The sequence below is a fragment of the Drosophila rhopaloa genome, unplaced genomic scaffold (genome assembly GCF_018152115.1).
Source record: "Drosophila rhopaloa isolate 14029-0021.01 unplaced genomic scaffold, ASM1815211v1 contig_2, whole genome shotgun sequence".
In the NCBI taxonomy this organism is placed as follows: Eukaryota; Metazoa; Arthropoda; class Insecta; order Diptera; family Drosophilidae; genus Drosophila; species Drosophila rhopaloa.
In genome coordinates, this window is record NW_025335083.1 from 21,806,999 (window position 1) to 21,832,327 (window position 25,329).

At 41.2% G+C, this 25,329-nt stretch overlaps 3 protein-coding genes across 5 annotated transcripts in view; 2 read left to right on the forward strand and 1 right to left on the reverse strand.

Annotated features, from left to right (window-relative positions):
- Window positions 1-10,764: 10,764 nt before the first annotated feature.
- LOC108042746 (protein kinase 4) lies at window positions 10,765-15,354 on the reverse strand. The gene is made up of 3 exons (XM_017121179.2): window positions 14,061-15,354; window positions 12,312-14,000; window positions 10,765-12,085 (listed from the first exon to the last, which is right to left on the reverse strand). Exons 1-3 carry the CDS (start codon window positions 15,030-15,032, stop codon window positions 11,360-11,362), a joined length of 3,387 nt encoding a protein of 1,128 aa, XP_016976668.1. The 5' UTR covers window positions 15,033-15,354; the 3' UTR covers window positions 10,765-11,359.
- Window positions 15,355-15,803: 449 nt separating this feature from the next.
- On the forward strand, window positions 15,804-23,873 carry LOC108042741 (blastoderm-specific protein 25D). Of its 3 annotated transcripts, XM_017121173.1 has the most exons (8): window positions 15,804-16,376; window positions 17,625-17,869; window positions 18,343-18,574; window positions 18,728-18,808; window positions 19,525-21,286; window positions 21,984-22,401; window positions 22,465-22,576; window positions 22,637-23,873. In XM_017121173.1, the coding sequence occupies exons 1-8, from the start codon at window positions 16,121-16,123 to the stop codon at window positions 22,888-22,890; spliced, it is 3,360 nt and encodes a 1,119-aa protein (XP_016976662.1). In that variant the 5' UTR covers window positions 15,804-16,120; the 3' UTR covers window positions 22,891-23,873. The 3 variants fall into 3 exon arrangements, with proteins under 3 accessions (XP_016976662.1, XP_016976660.1, XP_016976661.2); XM_017121171.1 differs by lacking the exon at window positions 18,728-18,808; XM_017121172.2 differs by lacking the exons at window positions 15,804-16,376; window positions 18,728-18,808 and adding an exon at window positions 17,441-17,558.
- Window positions 23,874-24,359: 486 nt separating this feature from the next.
- LOC108041867 (bone morphogenetic protein receptor type-1B) overlaps window positions 24,360-25,329 on the forward strand; it is a 61,681-nt gene continuing 60,711 nt past the window's right edge. The window contains exon 1 of the mRNA XM_044459661.1: window positions 24,360-24,469. Within this exon, the coding sequence (XP_044315596.1) occupies window positions 24,412-24,469 (58 nt within the window). The 5' untranslated portion in view covers window positions 24,360-24,411. The remainder of the gene's footprint in view (window positions 24,470-25,329) is intronic.

Consider the following 25,329-nt stretch of genomic DNA (forward strand, 5'->3'; position numbering starts at 1 on the left):
GTCTCTTTCGCACCCCAGTTACAGCACCAGCTTCCCCAGCACCCACCAACCTAAAAATCAACTGTTTTTCGTAAGATACTGAGTTATTTCGAATTTAAGTAACCGAAATTCTGGAAATCTGGTTTACTTTTCACCTCTGACAAGCCCCCAGCTTTAAATTATGAAGTTAAATGCTGATATCACAATTGATTTTAGGCCGAATTAATTTCTATTTTTCTATATACACTTTTGAAACTATATAAGTCATCTTTTTCGATAAATATATTTTATGTTTGTATTATTTACATTATAACCTAGAAACCTAGAATTTTGCCAATATTTAAATAACATTGTACATATAGTATACTTGTAATTAAGTTTATTATATGAAATGGGTAATAAAGTCAATGAGTGTAAGAAGTGTGTACCATGAAATTGGTTAGCCAGATCAATGTGTTTAAAGCCATTTTTGCTGTTAATTGTGTTCTGTCGTTTGTTTTGACGGTTGTGGTACTTGATACTTGATTTTGTGCGAGGGTTTTGTGCAGCCTTATCGCCCATGGCCACCAGTTGGTGGTTGCTCCGCCTCCGGACTCCGTATTCCCCGGGCTACGTCTCCGCTTCTGTTGCCGTACGGCGATTACGAATGCATTCCGCTTATCACGCCCGATAAGTGCCACCAATTTGTACATAAATATGCACATATGTAAACACACTTATATAGGGGGTGCGCATTGCAGCCGTCAGCTGTGGCCTTTGTTTCAATATTTATCGAGTCATTCTGCTCAAATATACAAATGTGCGCCCGGAGTGGTGGAAATATTTCTAGATGGGTTTGCAGTGACCGATAAGCGAACGAAATAAGATTTCATTTCACAACAACAAACTTTTTTGGGTTCAAGGATGGTCAAATGTAGAAAGCAAATATATATTGCATCATGTTGTTTCTCTTCGTGATTACATATTTCAATATCTACACATTTTCCTCTAATTGACGTTAATTGAGTAATCTATGAATAATCGCACATGAGTCACACGCATCGGGTAATATTCATCATCTTCAATTTTCCGTAAAAAAGGCAGCGAAAATAAGTGCCTATAATTCCTTTTTAATCTTGAAACAATTCTAGATTGAAATTGTAAGCTTGACAGTATATCATAATAAAAGCTGGAGAATTATATGTCCATACATATTACCTTTCAAACTTCAACTTTGTACGTAATCGGATTATAATTGGTTAAGTCCGTAATCATAGAGTTTATAAACGATTTTTCACAGTTTAGTATTCAAAGAATATTCTTTATTACTTTTAAGAGTCTGTGCCATTAAAAAAATACACCAAAAGTTGGCAGGCTATTTCTGCTTTTACATACTCTTAATTCCAATTAAAATGACTCATGAAAGCATATAAAGAACAATACTTTTAATTTGTATACAGGAAGGATAAAGTAAACGAAGTAACATGTTATTTTATTGGCTTTAATTTAAGCTCATGCTTTCAGCACCCACAAGAAGATTATTGAGATTTATGCATTCAGTAACGGGCAAAAATTCGGAGACAAAAAATTTAATTTTCAACTACGTAATTTGCAAGCCAGCATCCTTGTTGCATTTTTTCTAGTGCACAAAGATTATTCTCAACATTTTTTATTTACCCCAAAAACGTGACACAGCGCCTATGAATTTAAAAACCGGAAATTTGTCATCAATATTTGTATATAGGTATAACATGATTGATCAGATTACAACGCAATTTTTTTTATAATGTAGTCCAAATTTTATCCAGTTGGGTATGAAAATTAGTTTTCTTTGTTAATAAGTTTGTTAATTTGTAAAGGTATAAGTAAAAGATCTTAAGCATATGTAACTATGTGTACGTGGTGTAAACTTGAATTCTCGTTTAAATACAGAGAGGACTGCATAAAAATGTAATAAAGATTCTGATACCCCCACACTGATATGTGATATGTACTTGTAGTGGAACACTTGCACTTGTTGTCTGTCAGTCAGTCTATCCCCCTATCTCTCCCCCCATTTTTCCTCTCACTCGCTCTCTGTTCCTGTCTGCTGTGAATTTGTGGGTGTGTGCGTGTAAATATCCGTTAAATTTGTGTTGCACGTCTTGTTTTTACACTTTTAAATAGTACCTTTATAACAGTGAATACTCGGAAAAATTATTTTTAAATTTAAGAACTGCATTTCTGTTTTGAGTAGAATATTGAAGGTAAATAATTATTGTTCCAATAATATTTTGATAATTCTTTAAGGTTATTAAAGACAAATTTAAATTACAAAAAAAACAAAACGATTTCATATTTTTAACTTACTTTTTTTTAACTACTCTATCACTTTAGTTAAGGCCTTAAAGGGTATTCAAGACTTGGGTTGCCAACACAGGGTGTAAATGATGATTATACCATGTTACGTATATAGATACATTTATATAGATACTTTTTATAGAGATATATATATACTTTTATACATATATAAGTTTACGGTAAAACAAAGGAAACAACTTTTCTGTTGGACTGCGAATATGCGATGTGACCGCCAACGCAACTTCGTAGTTGTAATTGCAATTACTGCGCTGGTTTCCCTTGTTTTTGCTGTTGTTAATATTATTAGTTTTTTGTTGTCAATTCCAAGTGCGATGACTTCCGCGTTTAAAATCGCGCGCAATTTGCACGAATTCCCACCATACAAAACGTTCTAATAACACTCTATCTCTTTCTCTCTGCGGGACGCACCTGTATTTAGTTTGTGTTTTTTGTTTGTTCGGGGATTCGCTTTTATCTGAAGCACCGCGTAAACTTAAGGTTTTATGAATGGAGCGCAGAAACGGGGAAAGAAACAAACTACAAAACAATCGAGTGCCTATCAAAAGGCCTCGACGTGAGTCACATGTCGTGATCACGCTCCTGATCGTGAAAATCGGCAAGAGGTGAAAGAAAGAGAAAGAAAGCTGGCCAAAATTCACTGACTCGGTTTGAATTACCTATATATTTTGGGTATATCAGACCTTTCATTTAATATTTTGGTTCTTGTTACAAGGATGAGCGATCAAATCTCTCAAGACAATGTACCATGTAAAAATATTTTTTCGACTATTTGATAAGCGTATTCGTTGGATTATGGAATTAGCCATTGTTATGACTAAACTATAATTTGAGTTATGTATTAATACTATAATAGTATATTATTTATTAAGCTTAATAAATTAAAATAAGTAAGTAAATTAAAAATAGTAAAACGAAATATTTTGTATATTCCATAAGATGCAGACAGGTACAGGGTAATAGAATATGTACCCTTATCTCTTACCTGTATTTGTTGGCCGAATTTTTGGCTTTTTGTTTTGATCGCGTCGTTTTAATGTGTTTTCGTATTTGTTCCGGCGGCTTGTTGTTGTTTATTGGGTTATTTTGTATACCACAATATATACTGTGTGCTGGTTATTTGCGTCTCTTGAATTTTGCACCCAAACATGCGGCCTTATGTGAGCAATTGCATATTTCAATTTCGTTAATTGCGCCACAAATTGCAAAAGAAATGGCCAAAATACGAAAGGCGCGGCTTGTTGGCCATTATGAAATTCTCGATCTTTTGCGTTTTTTGTTTTGGTTTTTGCTATTTTGTTTTTTTGTTTTTGGCCACCAAACAGAAATTTCACTTTTCACCGCTAGAAGAACTTTCGAGCAGTTTTTGTTGTTGACGTAGGTGTTTTGTTGTTGTTGCCACAGAGCCAAACGAATCGAAACTGAATTTGTTGTTGGCCTGCAATTGACCGGCTCAGTCGGCGTCGCTGTCGACAGAAATTGAGAAATGTTCTGAGAAGCAAGAGAGCAGGAGATCAAACAGAAGAGAGAGAAAATCTCAGTTTTATTCTTTTGTTATTGTTAATCTTAAAATAATAGAAAGAGTTTAATGTTGAATATAGTTTTATTTCAAGAAAAATATTTGTTCCTTGTATTGAATTTTTTCTTTAGAAAAAATAAATTCATACTTTGTAACAAACTGATTTAAAACTAATGGTTAAACTTTATAGAAAAGACGATGTTTTGACTGAAAAAATAAAACTTAAAAGTTGTTCGATTGTTTCTTTTTTGATTTCTTTGTTTTCAATAAAAAACATTAAATAAGATATACAAATTCTTTAAACTACTCCAAATGCTTGTTTAAAACCACACAAAGTTCAAATAAGTAGGCTTTCAAACTAGTTATTTTAATTAAATTGGTTAAATGGTGCTAAATGGAGTGATGAAAAGTTCAGACGTAATTGCATTCGGATTTTCAAAGTCTCAGTCAACGGCGAACGAACAAGTTCAATGCTAAGCGGTCGTTGCAACATGTTGCATGTTGCAATGTGTTGCCAACGAACACGTTGCAGTTGGCTGCGCTCGTTTGCTCGCTCGACCCAGTTTCGTTCTTTTTCTTTTGGCCCGTTGGACTTCATTTTATGCTTATGTTCCCCATCTTACCGTTGTTTAGTGTTGGTTCGTGTTCTTTAACGGGGCCCGCTTTCTCTTTTTATTTTGGCCAAGTCAATTGATATGCTGCGCTATGTTTTGATGTTTAGCCCCCCATTTTCCACATTTCATTCCCATTTCACCCAGCGATCGCCTGTCAAGTTCTCGATTCGTGATCTTTCTGCCATTCGGATGGCTTTTGGCCCGAAATCGAATGCCAATGTATGAGCGGCTTTATGGTCGAGAGCCCACCGTCGCAAAATGCGGCATGAGTCAACGACTGTTTCTAAAAACAAGACAGCTTGTTGAGCAATATCCGTACAGTGATCCTTCGAAAAATGGTTAGAACCAGAAATGCTGCAACTTTTATTTTCCAAATGCAAAAATTTGAGCAATTTACAAACTAATTAGAGCTAATTACGAGTTTACAGTGTAAACTACAAAATTTATTATATTACTTGAACTGTAAACATATAATTTATGTTACATTTACAATACTAATTTAAATTGTAGTCTAAATCTGATAGCTGTATCTTAAGGCTTAATGGACTCGCAAGACTTACCAAGCTACAAACTGATTTAAGTTAAATTTTGATAATTGAAATTGAGGAATTTGAATAATAAATATCTGACCAGTCAATAGCCCATTTAGGTTGAGCACCCACATTTATGTATTCTTTAATACAACAAATTTAAATAAAATTGAGTTCGGAAATGCATACTAATTTTAGATAAGAAACGATGACCTGAGACTAAAAGACTCTCCTGCTATGAACCACTGTTGAGGCCTACATGCTTAGACCGTTGAATACATACGCCCAAGAATACTTTTATGCCCTCTGCATTTCATCCTCGTCCTTTATGGCGAAGTTAAACTTTTCAAGGTTAAGTCTTCGGCTGGCGTCGTCGGCGAGCAATGACATTTGGGCAGGGCAGAACGAGCTGAGGGGGGAGGAGGGAGGACCCAGGGAAAGGGGACCCGGGGACCAGAAGCCACTTCCAATTCCACGTCCACATCATCGTCATCGAACACCCTCTCGCTCACTCACACAAACACATACGCACGCGCACTTACGCACACACACGCAACAAGCAGTTCGTTCACTTGCCGGGAACTCTTCTTCCTTCTCCTCATCTGCCTCCTGATCCTACCCCTACTCTATAGGGTACGTCTACCATCTACCATGTACCTCGTACCGTCTGCCGCAATTTCTGCGCGACCAAGCGTGGCACAGTGTGTCAAAGTTAATCCACATTGAAATAAAAAAAGGTTAAAAACTGTTAGTATGTATCATTTGATATTGAATAACATTTAAATATAGATATAAATATAGATCCACTTGTTGTTTTCTACTTATATTATTCTAATAGGTTCCACTATTCGTATACTTAATTTTATCACGTATACGATTCCGATAAGAGAAAACTCTTTGAAGAATTTTCTTTAATAGATTGCAACATATTAAAAAGGTTTTTATATTGTACAGTACCAAATTGTATACGAATATTTAAAGTTACGATATTATTTACTACTGTTCCTAAGTCATATGCTAATTCTAGATAATTGTACTATATTTAATTGTTATACTTAATCCCAATCATAGAAGCTCTTAAAAATGAAAAGCTCGATTTATGACCACTGTGACAGTGTCACCCTTTAAATATCTGTTAACCCAGCTCTTACCCCGATAATTGTCTGCCCGTCTGGATGTTATTGCTCACGTTCTCATTCTCTCAGGTGCACGCTACGCTTCAGTGGTGCAGTCATTTTGGCCCCTTGTGCACTCTACTTTTTAGCCAGGATAAACAGTTTGTGTTGGTACTGGTACACTAAAAGAAAAATCGATAAGTCATTTTAAATGAATATTCATAATATTCAGGGTGTTCCAAAAACCTTTTATAACCTAAAGTCGAGTTTTGAAACTTTCAGGAAATAAAATTGATCATGATGAATACTAATTGTTCAAAACGCCAGCAAAAATTTTCAAATATTTTAAAATTGGCTGACTCTTCAATTATTATAGTTTTCTGTTACTGAACAATCATTTTTATGTCTGCAATATGACCTATTAATTAATTAAAATCAGAACCTATTTATTATAATTTTGTTACTTATTATTTTATCACTTTAAAGGTGTAAAATATAATCTTTAAAATAATTAAATGCAGAAAATATTCAAATAAGTATTGTTTCATATTACAAAATATTATAACGATTTGGAAGCAGGAGTCTGACGATTTCATTAGCCTGGCCCGAACTTACATAAGGCCGAAACAGGAGCGGCAGGAAGAAGATGTCTCAACCTCGATGGCGATGACTTTTACTGTCGTTGGAGGTTCAAGTATATGTTTATGTATATACATATACACTATATATATGCTTTTGTGAGTCGGCGTCGTCTGATTTGTTCGGTGAAAGGGAAAGGTTATTAGACTCGCCCCGTGCAGAATTTTAAATGGTGGGGGTCCAGACATTGGCTGCTCCTTATTGTTATAATAACCTTTCGGTTTTCTGTTTTCACTGTCGACGGAAGTGGGCGTCGGCGGCAGCAGGTGCCGGTGGGCGGGGCAGTGCAATGACAGCGGTCGACGTCGGTCCTCGGTCCTCGGTCCTTGTTGGTCCTCGTGCGGGGGGATTACGAAAGGTCCACCCCCCACCTCTCTTTGGCCGGACGACGAACTCTCGGCCGAGTCACAGGCTCAGTTTTTGCCAGGATTTCTCGCTTTTTTCGGGATATTTCGGGCGTTGACTCGTCCTGCCAGCGTCGGCAAATGGCGGCCTCAGTTGAATGCACTCAACGAGGTCACAGGACATCGGCCAAACAGGCTCTCGGTCAAAGTCACATGCCCACTTGACCCCAGACCGATAATCGCAGTTAAATTTCATTAAGTCCCAGATACGTAAGTATTCATGTGATTAATGAAAATAGAATTTGAAGGATACTTTGCAGGCCGTTCGCATTTTTAAGGGGGGTGAAAAGAAGGACTTGAGAATGCCAAGAGTCAATGGTTTTTCGGGGTCAATTGAATGACGGCTGATGAAATAAATGTGTAAATCTCTTGAGCAAACCATATACCATTTGACATAAGAATCTAACCAAATACACATCAGTCTGAAAATAAGAAAGAAAAACATAGAATAATTAAATATTAAGTAGATATATACTGCTAACTAACGAAAGCCCGATTTTTTTTGGTATTATTATTTTTGTTGGCTTCTTTCTAAACTGGCTAATGACTCAAAATAATAAAATCACGAATACATGGTATAGTTATAAACGAAACTATTAAATTAGGTTTTATCAAGATTAGATTCTACCAAATTGAAGTCTTTATCGCACAAGATGAAATACTTATCTAACAAAACTACCAACTGGGTAATCAAATCAGTTATATAGTTGTTGTAGGTCAGTTACCAGTTTGTCGATAACAGCCAATGCAAATAAAAACGTTAGTCCAAAAAGATCTAAACATTTGTGAAGAACATGCAAATTATTTAGAAAAATCCACACTTTAACTAATAATTATCTTCAGTATAAATTAAAATATCAATTCAAATAAAATATAAATTTTATTTTTCTGTGTAGACAATAGGTAATTTTTCACATTTTGTTAACTAAAATAAACGACTGACTAATCAAAGTCAGTTAATTGGTCAATTGATAACATGTTTTGTAGGTCAGTTACCGGATGGTAGATATCGCTTTTCGTTTAAGAATTTTCCTTTTCACAATTGGCGTCTCACAGTCCGTCCACGCTTATTAACATTTTCCGCAAAAAGTTTCTCCATCCTACTCAGGTTTCCCTCGGCGAGATGCAAAATATTTTCGAGAAGAGAAAATGCCAATGGAAAATTCGCCAAAGATTTTATGAGGTCAAAACTCATTACAAGCTGCGGCGGCGGGATGCTGATGTTGCATAGTGTACACTGTGCACAGTACAAACACGTTAGCCCCAATTCGGCGAGTGGGAAAAAGAAAAGCTGCAGCAAACGGCCCATGACAGTTGCAGTTGCAACTTTCTAATGCGGCAACAGCAAAATCGCAACATCGCAAACGGATGTGGATCGCGGCGACTCCAAGAGCAGCAAGGCAACGTGGCAGCGTTATGTGTGCCAAGATGCACTGCAGCAACATCTAGCAGCGACCAGAAAGCAAGAAAATCGAATTTCTCCACCACTGCTGCTTTCCACTGCAAATTACTTAACTATTTTCCCAGTTTTCGCTTTGTCGTGCAATTTGCGAACAGTTGTTGCATGTTGTTGCATATTAGCGGCAGTGAAAAGTTGGTCATGACAATCAAATGGCCAACACCGTGTGTATTCGAGGGGCGAAGGGGTCTTAGCTGGCTTTTCTTCTCTCTTCTTGTACACATACATATACTATATTTTTAGCTCGGCCTGTGGGTGCCCACTGATGCATTCCGCCTGCAGCAAACTGTAATTTAGGTGGGCCTATAGGGTCCCAGTGCAAGCCCCTTCCTAACCTTTGCAGTCCTCCAGTTGGCACGACTTTCAGGGAGAGAGTGCCGCCGAGGAGGACCACTTAGTCACAGGGATGACTAACCGACTGGTAGTCGTTATCCTACCTTGTTCTACCCTAAATTCCCAGTGTGAGTCAGGTCGGTCCTTACCACAAACATAAGTTCTTTACCTTCCTTTGGGCCAAGCCATCGGTCCTCATTTAGCGATCTTCAATGGGGGAGAAAGACATGTTTCTAACTTGGAGAATATATGCATTACTTGCATTTACAAATATGTATGCACAGAAAAAAATTTGTAAATATGTATAATAAAATATAATAAATTATATTGTAGTATAATATCATTTTTACTAAGACCAGGTTTTTGTAAAAGACTAAAAAATATATTAAAAATTTAAATAAAATGTACAATATCTCGCTTTGACTATATTGAATTTCATTCATTAATTAAAATAAATTTTTTTTAATTGACATTAACCGCTTACGGTGACACAGAAATCTCTTTTAACCAAATTGATTGAAATTTTTGTAAATTATTATAATGTACATACATTCCAAGCGAATTTGGTTGGAAAAATTTTCGGTGTCACCCACAGTTTAGATTAGGCCCAATAGACCTAAACAAACTTTAAAACAAATCTAGAAGTAATAGAAAGTGGGCTTAAATGTGGTTGTTGTAATAAAATATATACATATAATTATTTTTTAAGTCTTACCATCTCCTCACAGTGAAACCATAGGCGAATATCTTGGTTTAAAATCCTGACAAATCCGCTTAAGCTTTTGACTAGCTGGTGAAAATAAAATGCTGATGGCATTTAATCAGTTTTAATTGTTGGCGGGTACTTAATAAAAAGCCCGCCGCTTTTCTGGGATTAAGACTTTCCTTGAGGTGAGATTGGAGTACCGTTAGACCCTTAATTAGAAACCAGTTAACTGATCTATTAGCGCTTTTCTTTCCACCCATTCTATTTATTTTTTTTGTCAGCTTGTTTTCGTTTGTCTTGTGGGTTGGCTGATGGGGAATGAGATCGAGCGATCGAGATCGAGATCACCGTGCCCCAGTGATCTAATAAACGCCGCATTGTCATTCGCTCCGCTTGGCAAACTTCGTTTGTCACTCAATGCTCAGAGCCCCGAAACTGGGGCACATTCATTAATTTATCGCATGCAAAACAATCCGCAAATATCTAATGCCGCTGCAGCAGTTGCAGTCGACACACAAAAAAATAGAAAGTTTTTCGCCAATCGCCGACGGATGAGTGCCGACTGCCTGCTGCAATTTTCTCTTTGCAATTTGATTAAATAAAATATTGTGTAAAAGCGACGCCGGCAGAGCAACTTTCCAACTGCAAACTGCAGTTTCGAGCCACGACTTCTAAGTCGGTTACTAGATGCAATAATAATTGCATTTGTCCCACTTTACTTTCACTTGGCGAACGAGCAGCGAGCCACAAGCAACAAGCAACAGGCAACTAGCAACAGCCCACCAGCAACCAACAACCAGCAACTAGCAACAAAAAGCCGCAGCGCAGGCGTCGACTTTGACTTTGTGTGCCTGTTGCAGCTTTTCCATCTGTCCAAGTGTGTGTGTGTTGCATGAAAAGTTGCAACTTTTTCCAGTCGCTTGGTGGAAATTGTTTGCCGTTTGGTTGACTGGCAAAAAGGAAAAGTGGGTCAAGCGCACCATTGTTGTTGATGCTGCTTGTTACTTGTTGCATGCCCCCACTTAATTGACAATGGCCTGCCACACACATTATACGTTTGCCACTTTGGCATTTGATTTATGAAACTGGGTTACCGCTGCTTTCCTTTTTCTCGGTTCGATTTTTATGGTTTTTGCGTTAACATTTCGTCAATTTATTCACTATTATTTAAAGATCTTTATATATTACTCAATAGTACAGCATGGTTTAATCTTAAACATATGTACGTTTCCTTTTTACATTGCCTTCAATATACTGTTGTTGTTTGCTGTACATAAAAAAATTACATTTTAAATCCAGGGTTTTTTTGTGTTTTTGTTTTTTCACAAACTCAATTTGCCAATTTTGGTTTTGATCGAGTCTGTGCCTAATATTTACAATGATTTTGAATTTTGTAGCGTACTATATGCTCTTGTTTTTCCTCCGCTTTCCTGTTTTTTTTTGGCATCGAAACAATAAATAAAGTATAGAAAGATTAAATATTTAAGTTAAGCAAGAGGGTGTATGTTTGTAAGAGAATTAACCTAAACTAAAAAGTTTCGTTCTGGCCAAAATGGGGAAACGAACTCAACACAAAGTCGGAGGACATTTTCCTGGTCTGGTTTTTTCTTTTCTGTAAAGATTGGAAATGATACTAGATTGAAAGTTCAAACAAACTATCGGGGTGACTTGGTCAACAACAGAGTATACACAAATTTTAATAAAAAGTAATAGGAATAGGTTGGTTATCGTCGATGCAGGATGTTGGATAGGGCGCGTATCTGCTTCTGGAGCTCGGAGTCCATGCGGTACGCCTCCTCCTCGAAGATCAGTCGCATCTCCTGCAGCGCGGGCAGCTTGTCCGCTTCCATGTTGAGCAGTTCGCCGAAGAACTTGGTCCACACATGCTTTTTGAGGTAGCGCGGCAGCTTCTGCCGGATTTCCCAGCTGGAGCCCTTCTTCTGCGGCTGCATGTAGTCGCCGAAGAGCATTACATGAACGGTGGCCGCGATGCAAAAGAGATCTGTTTCGTAGGACCAACTGCGTCCCTCCTGCATCTCAATGCAAGTGAAGCCGTCCGTTTGCACCACTTTGCGGAACTTGGTGCGCTCCGCATCCGGAAACAGGGTCATATCGATGGCGCATCCGAAGTCAATCAGTCGCAGCGAAGGCAGTACACTGTCCACATTGGGCACCCGCATCAGCAGGAAGTTGTCCGGCTTGATGTCCGCATGAATGATGTGCTGGCGGTGCAGGTGGTCCACGATGTTGCAGATCTGCGCCGAGAAATGCATCACGAGCGACTCGTGCATCACCTTGGTGGTGGCCTGCCGGATCTTGTTGTTGATGTCCAGCAGCGATCCAAACGGCGAGAACTCGGTGGCTATTAGGCTAGCATTTGGGGCGATAATCGCCGTGGAAATGTCCATCAGGCCGGGCAACACCTCCGGCTCCCTGATGCGTTTAAGCACCTACAAATAAAGAATATGGTTTAATTTTAAAACTATTGTGTTAGCTTTTGGTTAATTGTAAATTAATCTGGCCATCTCTCTGTTCAAGTCAATATCACATATTATGATTATAAATAAACAAATAAAATACCCTTTTAATACAACATTTTGAAGATTGTTTTAAAATAAAATTTAAAGTGCCCATTAAATTCGAAAAAAGGTTAAAATTCTAAAAACAGATCCTCACCTGATCACATATGTAGATCTCCCAGGTGTTTGGGGGCTTCTGATACTTGAGCGCCACCACATTGCCGGTGCGCGAGTCAGTAGCCTTGTAAACCGAGCCGTATGACCCGCGACCCACCTCCTTGTCAATGTTGAAGGTGACGCCTTCGAGGACGTTCAGCGTGCGCGTGTTGGATATTTTTGGCAGTGCCGTTTGCACAATCTTGTAGCTGGCATGGGCATCGTGATCGCCCGGAAAGTCCAGCTTGGCGAGGAAGGCGCGGCATAGTTCGCTGTTGAAGGGATCGATGGCCTCCTTGGCCAAATGTCGCGCAATCGTTTCCACGGCCTTCGATAGCCGCCGTTCCTGAGCCTCCGTATCGTGCTGGGTGGCAAAGTACGAGTTCTCCTGGAATGTGGAGAAATCGGCCAGTGTGGTGGTATTGCCATTGTTATTGTTGCTGGTGTTATTGTTGTTGTTGTGCGTTTGTATGGTCTTATTGACCGGATGGAGGATTTGTTGCTGCGATGAGTCACGGAAGTTGAGTCTATCGACGGCCAAAGCGAGCGAGCTATTTGAATTATCCAGAGCGGTGGCGCTGGAGAACGAGAAGTTTGCATTATCGTTGAATGCTCCCGGCGCCCCTGCAGCCACACTACTCGAGCTGGCCGTCGCCACATCCGCCGCCGACGAGGCCGAGTTGCTGTTGCTGCAGAGATCCGGCTGGAACTTGCTGCGCTTGACTTTGGTGCGAGCCCTTCGATAGCCATTAACCTCGCTCTTGGGCGTCGAGGTCTGGCCCAGCATGTAGGGATGGAAGTGGTGGTGCCCACCGTTGCGCTGACGCTGGATGGGAATCGGAGAAGCGGGCGCAGGCTCTGGCGGCGGAGGATGATGAACTGCTTGCGGTGGCTGCTGCTGGATTATCTGATGTTGCTGATGCTGCTGCTGTTGATGCTGTTGTTGCTGCTGGTAGACGTTCTCTATGGTATAGGCACTGTAGGTGCTGCTGGGCTCCTTCTTGAACTTGATCTTTATTGAGCGGTTCTCCTGCTCGAAAGTGGTTTGCGCACTGAACTGCACGCCATTGGTGTAGGGTTCGCTGGGCTCCTCCTCCTCCTCGTCTTCGTCCTCCTCATCGGAGTCGTCTTCCTCATTATCTCCTGCGCCTTCTTCATCCTCCTCCTCACCTTCCTCCGCCTCGTTATCCTCATCCTCCTCGCCCGTATTCTCCTGTCCACTGCTGTTGTTCTGCCCGTAAAGAGCTCCATCCACAGCAGTCATGTAGTATGATGTCTGCGACTCGTAGGAATCATAAAGAGTTTGCTGTTGCTGTTCAGTCGGCTCCGCTGGCTTGGCCTTCTGCTCCATCAGCTGCTTGAACTTGCGGGCTAGTATCTCTTCGGGACTGTACTCGATGCCTGCTCCCGGAGGATAAACCAACTGCTTGGCGTAGTGACAGACCCTGGAGGGATCATCTGGCTCTTCAAGGGTCAAAGCTGGCTTCCAGGTCTCATGGTTGTTGCGCCCGTACGCGTGGAAATTGCGCGGCAAACGCAGGCCAGCTACTTCGCTTGTCGCCGGTGGATTTTGTTGAGGAGAAGGATTGCCATTGCCATTTTGTTGCTGCTGGTGTTGCGGCGGATTTTGCTGCGGTGCTGCAGGCTGTGGTGGCGGTAACTGTTGCTGCTGGGCTGGTGCATAGTGGGGCTAAAAGGCAAGTAGGGAAATTAACGGAATAGTTTTTGAAAATGTACTTGTAATGCTTACCTCTGCCACAGGAGCATATTGCGGTTGGTGCTGGACGTGGGCTGCCGGCTGAGTCGCCGGATGTGGCTCATAGCGTGGCTGCTGTTGGTAGTGTGGTTGATAGGCCAACTGTTGTTCTGGCGGCTGTTGTTGCTGTGGCGCCGCCGGATGTTGCTGTGTGGCTTGATGTTGCTGCGCCTGCGGATGATATTGCTGATAGACATTCTGCTGATATGGCTGGGGACGGTGTTGTGGGTAGCTCTGCGGCAACTGCTGCTGCGTGTAGTTGGTTAGTTGCTGCAGCGGATCCGGCTGGGTATGCTGCTGTTGTTGCTGCTGCTGCTGTAGTTGCTGCTGCTGTTGTTGCTGCTGCTGTTGTTGCTGCTGCTGCTGCTGCTGTTGTTGTTGCTGTTGCTGCTGTTGTTGCTGCTGCTGTTGTCGCTGGTGGAACAGGGACCTGGCATAGGTGAACTTGGTGTGAGCGTGCTGCAGCTCCGAATTGCTCTGCGCCTTCTCCTGGAAGGCCAAGTTGAAGACCGCCTCCGCATCCTTGAACTCCTCGCGCGATTCGTAGTAGGCAGCCCAGCCAATGTAGAAGGCGGCCACCTGACGACCGGTTCCACGCTGGAAGAGCACCTGGTAGAAGTGCAGCGGATCCGTCTGCATGGCTATGTACTTCAGCCACAGCCGCACCAAACGGGGATCCTGGCGATAGAAGTCATTGTGCTCGTAGACCGTCAGACACCGTTCCAGTGTTTCTCGGAACTTTAGCTCCGGATCGCTGTGCGCATGATTCTCGTACCAGCAGATGTAGTTGTACCAATGATCGAGGGGATCCTGGCCCTGGTACAGGGAGATGGCGTGCTCCCACGCCTGCTTGTCCTTCAGAAAGCCGTGCATCTCGTCGGGACTGGCCAGCGGCGGTGCTCCAGCTGCTACGGCTCCTGCTCCTCCGGATCCCGATCCCTGGCGCATGTACGAGTGCATGGCCATCTCAGCCGGACGGGGAATCCCCTGATCCCGCCGTGCCGTGATGCAAACAAATGGAGGCGGGTCCCTCTGCGGTTTCTTTGGCCCACTCGGAAGTCTCGGATTTCGATGGGATGTGCTGCCTGGCGATTGTACTGGATTTGGGTGCACCAACTCAGTTAAACCCGCGTCTTCGAACGCTGGCACCGGTGGCACATGATTTTTGTGTACGTTTTCCACTTGCTGGCTACGATCAAAGATATTTTATATTTTTTCCTATTTTTTAGCTTGGAAATGGAATTTATTAGTGCTGCAAAACAATCGATAGCACTATCGTCTGCGCGCTGTTGGCGATGACTAGCGAAGGTGGCTATCGATAGTGCGATAGAAACGTGTTATTGTATTTTTTAGGCTTAACAATTGTAGTAAAAAATAATTTTACATGCATATGTGCTTGAAATTTAATTTTGGACCTACTAGTGTGTGGTTGAATTCGAATATTTTGATTGGTGCACTGCTTGATACACGCTGTAAGCAAGCAGTTAAAGTGTAACACTTTCCAACACTTAACTGTTACAAGACATGACCAAATTCAAAATTATACAAATTTGATTTGATTTTAAAAGTCTTGAAACTTAGAATTGTTTTGGGAAAGAGTTTGAAAAGTACAATTAATAAATTAAATAAAAAAAAACTACCCACATTCGCTACTCGATAACTAATTACCGATTTGCGCATCAGTAAAATAAGTTTACGATAGTTCCATCGCTACCAGAAGTTCGCTTACTGCCCACCAGAGGCGCCACCGTGCTCTTACTGCATTATTGTTTTTTTTTATCAACTCGTCAAAAATTACGCTATCCCCAAAAAACCGCAAAAGCGCGAGTGTTTATGTTTTACGTTCCCAAGTGCATATCATGGATTAGTAGTATTAGTAGCCCCGCCATCGCCCTGCAGTCCAATAACACGCGATATTCCCCCACCCACGCACGTAGATTTTTGTTTTCGACCCCTGACTGCGTCCGTGGATTTTCCCCAAAAAGAAAAAAGAAGAGCATCGACACCTCTATCGATTTGACCGGCTGCAAACTGAATCCCCCAGGATACGGATAATGGAGGTATCCGCCGATCCGTACGAGCAGAAGCTCTACCAAATGTTCCGCAGCTGTGAGACGCAATGCGGCCTGCTGGACGAGAAGTCCCTGCTGAAACTCTGCTCCCTGCTGGAACTCCGTGATCAAGGATCCGCCCTGATCGCCAGTCTGGGCGGCAGCCACCAACTGGGCGTGTCCTTCGGCCAGTTCAAGGAGGCCCTGCTCAACTTCCTCGGCTCGGAGTTCGATGGCACGACGTCATCGGGATTTATGGGTGAGATAATATTGGAAGACGGGAGGCGAAGTTGGGAATACCCTATAGTTTATAAGCTAGCCAGGCAAGTTCTCATAAAACAATATCAAACGGCTATCTCTAATTGTGGTTTAATTGCCCCTCAAGCAACATCAGATAATTACAGATTACAGTTATTAAAGATAGTAATTCAATTTTGACAGGGAGTGGGAATCGAAAAAGACCCCCCCTTTGGCCAAAATATTTTCAGATATAGTTTCTATCAGAACGTATAGAGATCATATATTTACAAAACAAAACCATTGACTTATAATTTAATTTGGAAATTTCACTTATTTCTAAAAAAGGTATAAAAGAAAATAATATAAATTTGTCTGAATTTTAATTAAGGAAATTACAATCGTATGTGAGAGTCAATTAATGTTTACATCTTGTTCAATGTTTGAAATAGAAATTGTTATTATATATGGGCAATATCACAATGTATAATACGTTACTATTTTTCAATATTAATAAAGGAAAAAGTACAATTTTAATATCATTCTGAGTAAATTAAAAACAAACTTATACGAGAAATGACAAAAATTCAATTGACTTTAATAAGTTCTTATTTGCATCATCAAATCTTATTTGCATCATCAATCTTTCAAACAAAGATTATATTAATAGATTGTATTCAATTAAATGGTAGTCATAATTAGGAATATTATTACTAGACTAAAATAATAAAATGGCTTGAAATGTAAAAGAGATACGGTGATCTAAACCTTTATTCTTATAGAATCTATATATGTACATATAACATAATGTACTCTGCCCAAAAATATTAGTTCTAATTTGCATAAGGAGGCACAGTTGTGCTTGTCAAGGATACAAATTTACGAAACGGTTTTCTTATCTGCTTTAAACATTTTAAAGTGAAAAAAGGATACGTTAGGGTACGAATTTTATAATCAGTTTGCGGATTAGCGATCCGGCAGCTGACGGTCATAAAAATAAAGATGCAATTGCTAATTTTTTAGGGCCCACCATTGCTGCCGTCGACTACCTGATCACAACAGGTAGCCGTGTGGTCCTGCATAAATATGCCACTCATTCAGTTGGGCGGTTCAGTCTCAATCGAAATGGGAACGCGCTTGTATTACCGCCAATCTGGCGGACAGATAACCGATCCGGTCATTGAGAAGTTAGCCGCTCGATTCGGTAGCCACCTAAGATCCATACAACTCCTTCAATACTCTACTAACCTATATTTGTCTAATCTTGCAGAGCGTTCGCTGGTGATCACGGATGAGCCCTTGGCCAGCACATATATTGAGAGTCCGCCGGAGTCCTCCGATCGTGAAGTGTCACCCAAACTCATTGTGGGCTCCAAGAAATACGGACGCCGGTCCAGGCCGCACCAGGGAATCTACGAGTTGTCCGTCACGGACTCGGACAACACGGATGAGGATCAGCTGCAGCAGCAGCAGAAGCAGCGGAGTCTCAACGGCTGCGATGAGCTGGGAGTTCAGGTGAGTGGCGATCATTAAGTCACGTACAAAGTGGCTACACAACTTCTGGCTTTGCCAGCAAAACCTGCAAAGTCAACTGATTTTTTTCTGAATCGAAATTACTTAACGCTGGTACAGTAGAAAGTGACTAAGTTGCTTAATATTTAAATGTAGGTTTACGATTTGAATTTTTACTTTCGTTTATGCCTATGCTTGGCGTTTGTTGGTTAAATAAAATATTCACAATAGAACCATTCAAAGCAATTTCAGAACGGGTTTCTTTATTACAATTTAATTTACCTGTCTCTAGAACTTATTCATTTTTATCTAAGAATTATTATTCAAGAGCGAAATACAACACATCTTAGTGTCTTAAAATACTTTATAGCATTTTGTAATCGTTTTGTTTGTATAAAATACCAACAAAAAGTGAGATTCTTTGTACATTATGTACAAAAATATAAAAAACTAAAGATCATATCGGCTATTTACAGGTTCAGCGTTCGTCGTCTCAGAGCGATCTTCCTGGCAGTCGGCGTATGCGATCCGTCCACACCAGCGGGAGCAAACTGAAGAGGTGCGCTTCGCTGCCGGCGCGAAGGATTCTTCACTCCAAGATGCACAACACCTCCACGGGAGCGGCTACGTCGCCGACTGCCGCCTCCAAGCTAAAGCAGCTGTCCATCCAGAGCCAGACGCAGCACAACAGCAGCGTGGAATCCCTGGGTAAGTTAACACCGACCAGCAACCATTCCGGTTCCCAGTTTAGCTGCCCCCTTTGCCCCTGCCACCCTCTGTTGTTGTTGTTAGCCCCAAATGCCAAAATTACGTTTGAAGCAATTAAAAAAGTAAAACACTTGTTGTCGGTACACACCGCAGGCCATCACCTGGCCGCCAATTCCGCACCGTCGTCCGAGCACCGGAGATGCTACAACGGCGGCCGTTGGTCATGTTGCAAAGGTTTGTGCGCTCTCGAGCATTGTCAACACCCCCACACCCACCGAAACCCCACCCCCGTCATTCGGTATCTAATCGCACCCTATGTAGCCGCACACTTGATTCGTTTTACTATACGTATAATCACATATCCCAAATTACCTACCTCTTTTCAAGCTGGAAATCATTGAGGACAAAAATAAATTCAAATAAATTCAAAGTTGTTAATTAATGAGATTCAATTTAACATTTACAACAATTATTTTTCAAACCTATTTTGAATTCGTTCCTTTATCTTTTCTTTTGGTAGATTTATTATTAAAATAAAGGAATTTCTGTTGATTATTTTCTATATCGATTAGTCCCAAACTAAATCTTAATTACAAAAATAATAATATGAAGTGTTAAAGAATAAATTTACTGAAGTATTTAAAACCAATGCAAGCAATATTGGTTTTAAATTATTCAGTAAATAAATATTTATCAATAATTTGGTATACTATTACCCAATATTTTCAATTCTTTAACAGATACAAAAATAAGATTTAGGTTAATTGATAAAGAGAAACAGCAAACTTTCGGCGCTTTCGCTTCCACCATCGACATCCACACCCATTCCATTCCCAATCCCACACCCACACCCACCTGGTATCTCGGGCTATATAATTTAAATGTGTATATACCACAGCGAACTGAATATTATCCGTCCCCCGCTAATTGCTAATTGACATGATTTGCAGACACCGTGACGCCCCAGCAGCTGGAGACGATCTCTGTGCACAGCATCATCGAAGCCTGGGAGCTGGCCAGCATTCCCAGCAGTCGCACCCTGCTCCATATCCTCGGATTCGACGAGGAGGAGGAGGTGAACCTGCAGCAGCTCACCAAGGCGCTGGAGGAGGAGTTGCGTGGTCTCGAAGGAGATCAGGAACAGTCGAATATGCTGCGTGCTTTGGCTGCGCTGCAGGCCACCGAACTGGGTAACTACCGCCTAGCCTATCGGCAGCAGCACGAGGAGAACCTCAAGCTGAGGGCCGACAACAAGGCGGCGAACCAAAGGGTGACTTTGCTGGCCGTGGAAGTGGATGAGCGGCATGCCTCGCTGGAGGACAGCTCGAAGAAGCAGGTGCAGCAGCTGGAGCAACGGCACGCCAGCATGGTGAGGGAAATCACCCTGCGGATGAGCAACGATCGCGATCACTGGACCACAATGACGGGCAAACTCGAGGCACAGCTAAAATCCTTAGAGCAGGAGGAGATCCGCCTTAAAACAGAACTCGAGCTGGTGCGCACAGAGAACTCCGAGTTGGAGACGGAACAGCAGAAGGCGCACATCCAACTCACAGAACTTCTCGAGCAGAACATAAAGCTCAACCAGGAACTGGCCCAAAGGTCGAGTAGCATCGGTGGTACTCCGGAGCACAGTCCACTGCGGCCGAGAAGGCACAGCGAGGACAAGGAGGAGGAAATGCTGCAGCTGATGGAAAAACTGGCCGCCCTGCAAATGGAGAACGCCCAGCTGCGTGACAAGACTGACGAACTGACCATCGAAATCGAGAGCTTAAACGTCGAGCTGATCCGTTCGAAAACCAAGGGCAAGAAGCAGGAAAAGCAGGAGAAACAGGAGGAACAGGAGGCGGCTGCCACGGCCACCAAAAGGCGGGGCGATTCGCCCAGCAAAACACATCTCACAGAGGAGAGCCCGCGTCTGGGAAAGCAGCGCAAGTGCACCGAGGGCGAGCAGAGTGATGCCAGCAATAGCGGCGATTGGTTGGCTCTGAACTCGGAGCTCCAAAGAAGCCAAAGCCAGGATGAGGAGTTAAGCAACCTCAAGCAGCGGGTGGCGGAATTGGAGAAGGAACTCAAGGAAGCCAAGGAGGGCAGATCTCTCACTCCGGAAAGCCGCTCCAAAGAGCTGGAGGCCAGTCTGGAACAAATGCAGCGCGCCTACGAAGATTGCGAGGATTACTGGCAATCGAAACTCAGCGACGAGCGGCAAATGTTCGAGAAGGAGCGCCAAATCTACGAGGATGAGCAGCACGAGAGCGACAAGAAGTTCACCGAGCTGATGGAGAAGGTGCGCGAGTACGAGGAGCAGTTCAGCAAGGATGGCCGCCTGTCGCCCATTGATGAGCGAGATATGCTGGAACAGCAGTACACCGAACTAGAGGCAGAGGCGGCCCAACTGCGCTCGAGTTCCATTCAAATGCTCGAGGAGAAGGCTCAGGAAATTGGTTCGCTGCAATCAGAGATCGAGGACCTGCGTCAAAGATTGGGTGAGAGTGTGGAGATTCTCACGGGCGCATGCGAACTCACCTCCGAATCGGTGGCCCAGTTGAGTGCCGAGGCGGGCAAGAGTCCTGCCAGCTCGCCCATCAGCTACCTCTGGCTGCAGAGCACCATCCAGGAGCCAGCGAAATCCTTCGCTGACACCAGAGATGAGGCCACCGCCAGTGCCATCGAACTGCTGGGAGGCTCACCATCGCACAAGACAGCCAGCCGGTGAGTATCTCAAGCCTCTCTGTGTGTCCATGGTGTGTGCATCCCCTGTGTGTCCTTCATTAACGTCACCGTTTGTCCTGTATATATATGTTTTGATTTTGTCCCTCACATCTAACCATGTCCTGTTTAAGCTAATATAGTCTTTAAGTGTATGTTTGTGCTTGTTCAATAAATATAATTTTTAATACATACAGAAATGCATACAAATTTTGAGTTCATAAAACCATGATTTATCGATTATTTATAATTTTAATAAAAATCACAAAGATAGTTTCTGGTTTTCAGAGTCGGAAACTTAGATTTTATAATTTCGCTGATCTTTTATTCGTACTTGGCTCGGCTTTTTTGAATACCACGATCGAAATTAAATTCATCAAAATCTGTAACAAATAATCTTTAACTGGTCTAATAAAATAGGCTAGCTTGAATTACTTGATTTTGGGTCCATTATTTGCAATATGATTATAGAGGAGGTTTATTTCACTTTTTATCTAAATTGAATAACTATAAACTTAATTTTTTAATGGTTATAATTCATAATTTAAAAATTTACCACCGAAAAACTAAATATGTTTATCAATACCAAAAAGAAAATAGAGTTCTTTTTTTGTTAAGCCGAATTCCCACCTAATAGAAATAATGTTCTTAAAAACGTTATCCATATATGATATGGTATCTTATTGCTTTGTTCGAACAGCAATAACCTCACCACTTCGGAGACTTCCATCTTCAGCACCACACCATTCGACAGCTCTCCTTCGGGCCCTTCGCCCACTAATAGTGGCACCACAAATGCGCCCTCCGGTCCGGCTCCCATCGGCAAACCCAAGCGGGCCCAAAGTCCCCAGCAGGTTCCATCGGAGGGGGAGATCGCCGACTGTGAGACCTCGTCGACGGCATCCAACAAGAGCTTCGAATCCACCAGTAAAACGTCTTGCCTTAGCCACGAGAAGTGCAGCAGTCCTTCGGCACTCAAGGAGGAATTAAAGCGTCTCAAGTTCTTCGAGCTGTCCCTCAAGGAGCAGATCAAGGACTTGAGTCTGCAAAGGGACGGTTTGGTTATGGAACTGCACCAGTTGCAGGAGGCGCGACCCGTTCTCGAGAAAGCCTATGCGGTGAGCTAAAGATTATATTAATTGCCGAGTTCATCTTAATTCATATGTTATGTTTACCCTCAGCGAACGACGCACCCAACGCTTCAGCAGCGACTGAACCAATTGGAGCTGCGGAATCGCCATCTGCAGAATGTCATCAAGCAGCAGCAGCAATACACCGAGTCCCTGATGCAGCGTAAGTATATGAATATATGTATTGAAGAAAGATTCTAAGCTATGTGTATATCCCCTCCAGAATCCTGGCGTCAGCATCAAGTGGAGCTCAACGATCTGCATAGCCGAATCGAAACCCAGGGGGCTATGCTGGCCGATCAGACACAGCGTCTGCAGAATGCCGACATCCTGGTGAAGGACCTGTACGTGGAGAACTCTCATCTGACCGCCACAGTGCAGCGGCTGGAGCAGCAGCGGGCGCGGGTGAACCTGATTCACCAGCAGCAGCAGCAACAGCAGCGACTTGTGGGCGGCGGACTGCCCGGCATGCCTTAGTTTGCCCCCGCCGGCAAACGGATATAGTTTATAGTTGAAAAAAAAGACAACCTGAGGGGGTGCTCAGCATCAGCAGACATCGAACATGCACCAATATATCGTTATGAATGTTTAGACCATATACAACACTCGGTAGATTAAGTTTGCATACTCGTCGTTTTTGTGAATGAATGTGAATCCATGTTGTTCGACACGAGAGCACCGCAGCAATAACTAATGTGACTTTGAGCCTAACGTTAACGTTAACTTTAACTTAAACTCACCCACGCGCAAAAAAGGAACAATCCACACTAGTGTACCAATTTGTAACACAATTAACTAGTAATCGACTAACTTATATACGAACGGAGAAACTATTTACAAAAACCAGGCATATTCGATTGAACATATGCGCATAAAGTCCCCATATATATATATATAGATATATATGTTCGTTCGTGTCTAACTGCAATGTTGACCTTACTAATTGACTACTGAAACAGTTATCGTATATTAATTATATTAGAAGAAACAGTATTTTAAATTTGTTATGCGTCTGAGTAGGCGAGCACGTTTATCAATGTTTATCACGTGCCCAATCAAATGCATCGGAATTGTTGTTAATTTTATTGGTAGAAGAAATTAAAATGAACGAAAAAAATGATCTATGATATTGATATATTATGTAACGACAAAAGACCTGTAAAGCTGTAACCATACACACGTATATATGTATTTAGATTGCGATTTAAGTTAGCCAATACTCTACAATTGCTTTTGCGACCGCGACATTTTGTTAAACCTTTTTTCGTCCCAATAACTCACTCGATTTATATGTAAAGAAACACCTTAATTTAATTTACTTGCCACACGATTCACATTGCTATGTGGTATTCTGTGCTTCAATCAATACTTTCGATCAAAATAGAAATTTACTTTTTAAAAGTATCAACAAAAAATAATACAACAAAAAAACCAAAAATACAATTATTTAAAAAACCAACATAAAACAACCCTTTTTCTTTTTTTTAATATTTGGGGGAGCTGTTTTTATGAAGATAGTTTTTAATTTAATTAATCTTATTTAAATTAATCTTTTCAAATATTACAAATATTTATTAGACCTGAAAGTAAAATCTGATAAATTATCAGTGATGATGTATAACAGAGAATTATATCTAAACTTGTATGCATACCGTATGCTTTATTATTTACATAACATGTATTTCAAGCCGTAACACGAAGTTGTGCCATATCGAGTTTTAAAAACTTAAGTTTTTTTTATTTATAATTTATAATTTTTTCAAACATTTTTTACAGTGCTATGCGTTATAACTGGAAATTAACAGACTGGAACATAACAGAGCGCGTAAGAACCGTAGTGAAATCGTTAACAGATACTCTTTGAAAATGGAAAAACATCGATTGTGCCCGGCCTAAGACCGATAACACCAATATTTTGAAACATCGATGAAATGCATATTAGCATCGATGGTTTTCCACTTCTAGTTTTCTCACCTCTAGCTACGCGAATTGGAAAAAATGTTTTGTTTTTTGTTAGTTTTCGGGGTAAATGTGATTTTTGTGCATTTAACATCTGGTGAGTGTATGTTTCATTGAAGGAACGTGAAATATGTTAAGCTGGAAAGCCGAAAAACTCCAAGATAATAAGTTTTTCATGATGCGCGCGGATATATGTGTGTGTTTGGTGCACTGCTAGTGCATGTGACTGTGGGTGTGTGTGTGCGTGCGGTTTGTTTTGTTATTCGATGCGCAAAATGGAAATATATAATTAAATTAAGCATTTCCTAGCGAAACCATGCTGTAATAAAGGCCCTTGAAAGCCACACTCAAATCGACCTAGAAAAATCATTATTTGACTACACAAGTCTTGTATTTATATGAGCAAATATGTTAAGGACACCTCTGTTCTGTTCAATTGTTAAAGCCATATTTTACCAATAATTCCAAAAGTTGTTTAAATAATGCGAGTGGCTGTTTTGTTTATACATTTTTGCTTATATAAAGTTCTAGAGAAATTTGTAAACCTTGTCTTTTTATATCCTTAAGCAACAGGCTTTTACACTGTTGGTCTAATTGGGAAAAGTTACTTATTCTTTGTCTAATTGGCAAAGAAATAGAAATGAGAAAAATTAATTTCTGCAAGTGCATCACATTTTGTGTTGTTTCTATAAATAATTATTGATAATTACATTGTTTACGGTAGAAACATGTTCGATAACCGAGATGGAGCTTCAGTTTGTATGGCATTCTGTTAACAGAGGGTTCTATGAACACTTTTGTTTACATAGCGTAGTAGGTAAATTAATTTCATCCATTTAAAATGGGGTACATAAATAAACAATTCTATGCTAATAACGTTAAATGCTAAAAATAAAATATATTTTTACATTTATTCTACAGTATCGTACAACGGAATATAGTTTCTATTAAAAGTAA

Coding starts and splice junctions, on each gene's coding strand:
- LOC108042741 (XM_017121173.1), top strand. CDS start 16,121: ATGGAGGTATCCGCCGATCCGTACGAGCAGAAGCTCTACCAAATGTTC. Junction 18,809..19,524: donor CCGTTGGTCATGTTGCAAAG/GTTTGTGCGCTC, acceptor CATGATTTGCAG/ACACCGTGACGCCCCAGCAG. Junction 21,287..21,983: donor TCGCACAAGACAGCCAGCCG/GTGAGTATCTCA, acceptor TTGTTCGAACAG/CAATAACCTCACCACTTCGG.
- LOC108042746 (XM_017121179.2), bottom strand. CDS start 15,032: ATGGCCATGCACTCGTACATGCGCCAGGGATCGGGATCCGGAGGAGCA. Junction 14,001..14,060: donor AATATGCTCCTGTGGCAGAG/GTAAGCATTACA, acceptor CTTGCCTTTTAG/CCCCACTATGCACCAGCCCA. Junction 12,086..12,311: donor AGATCTACATATGTGATCAG/GTGAGGATCTGT, acceptor CTTTATTTGTAG/GTGCTTAAACGCATCAGGGA.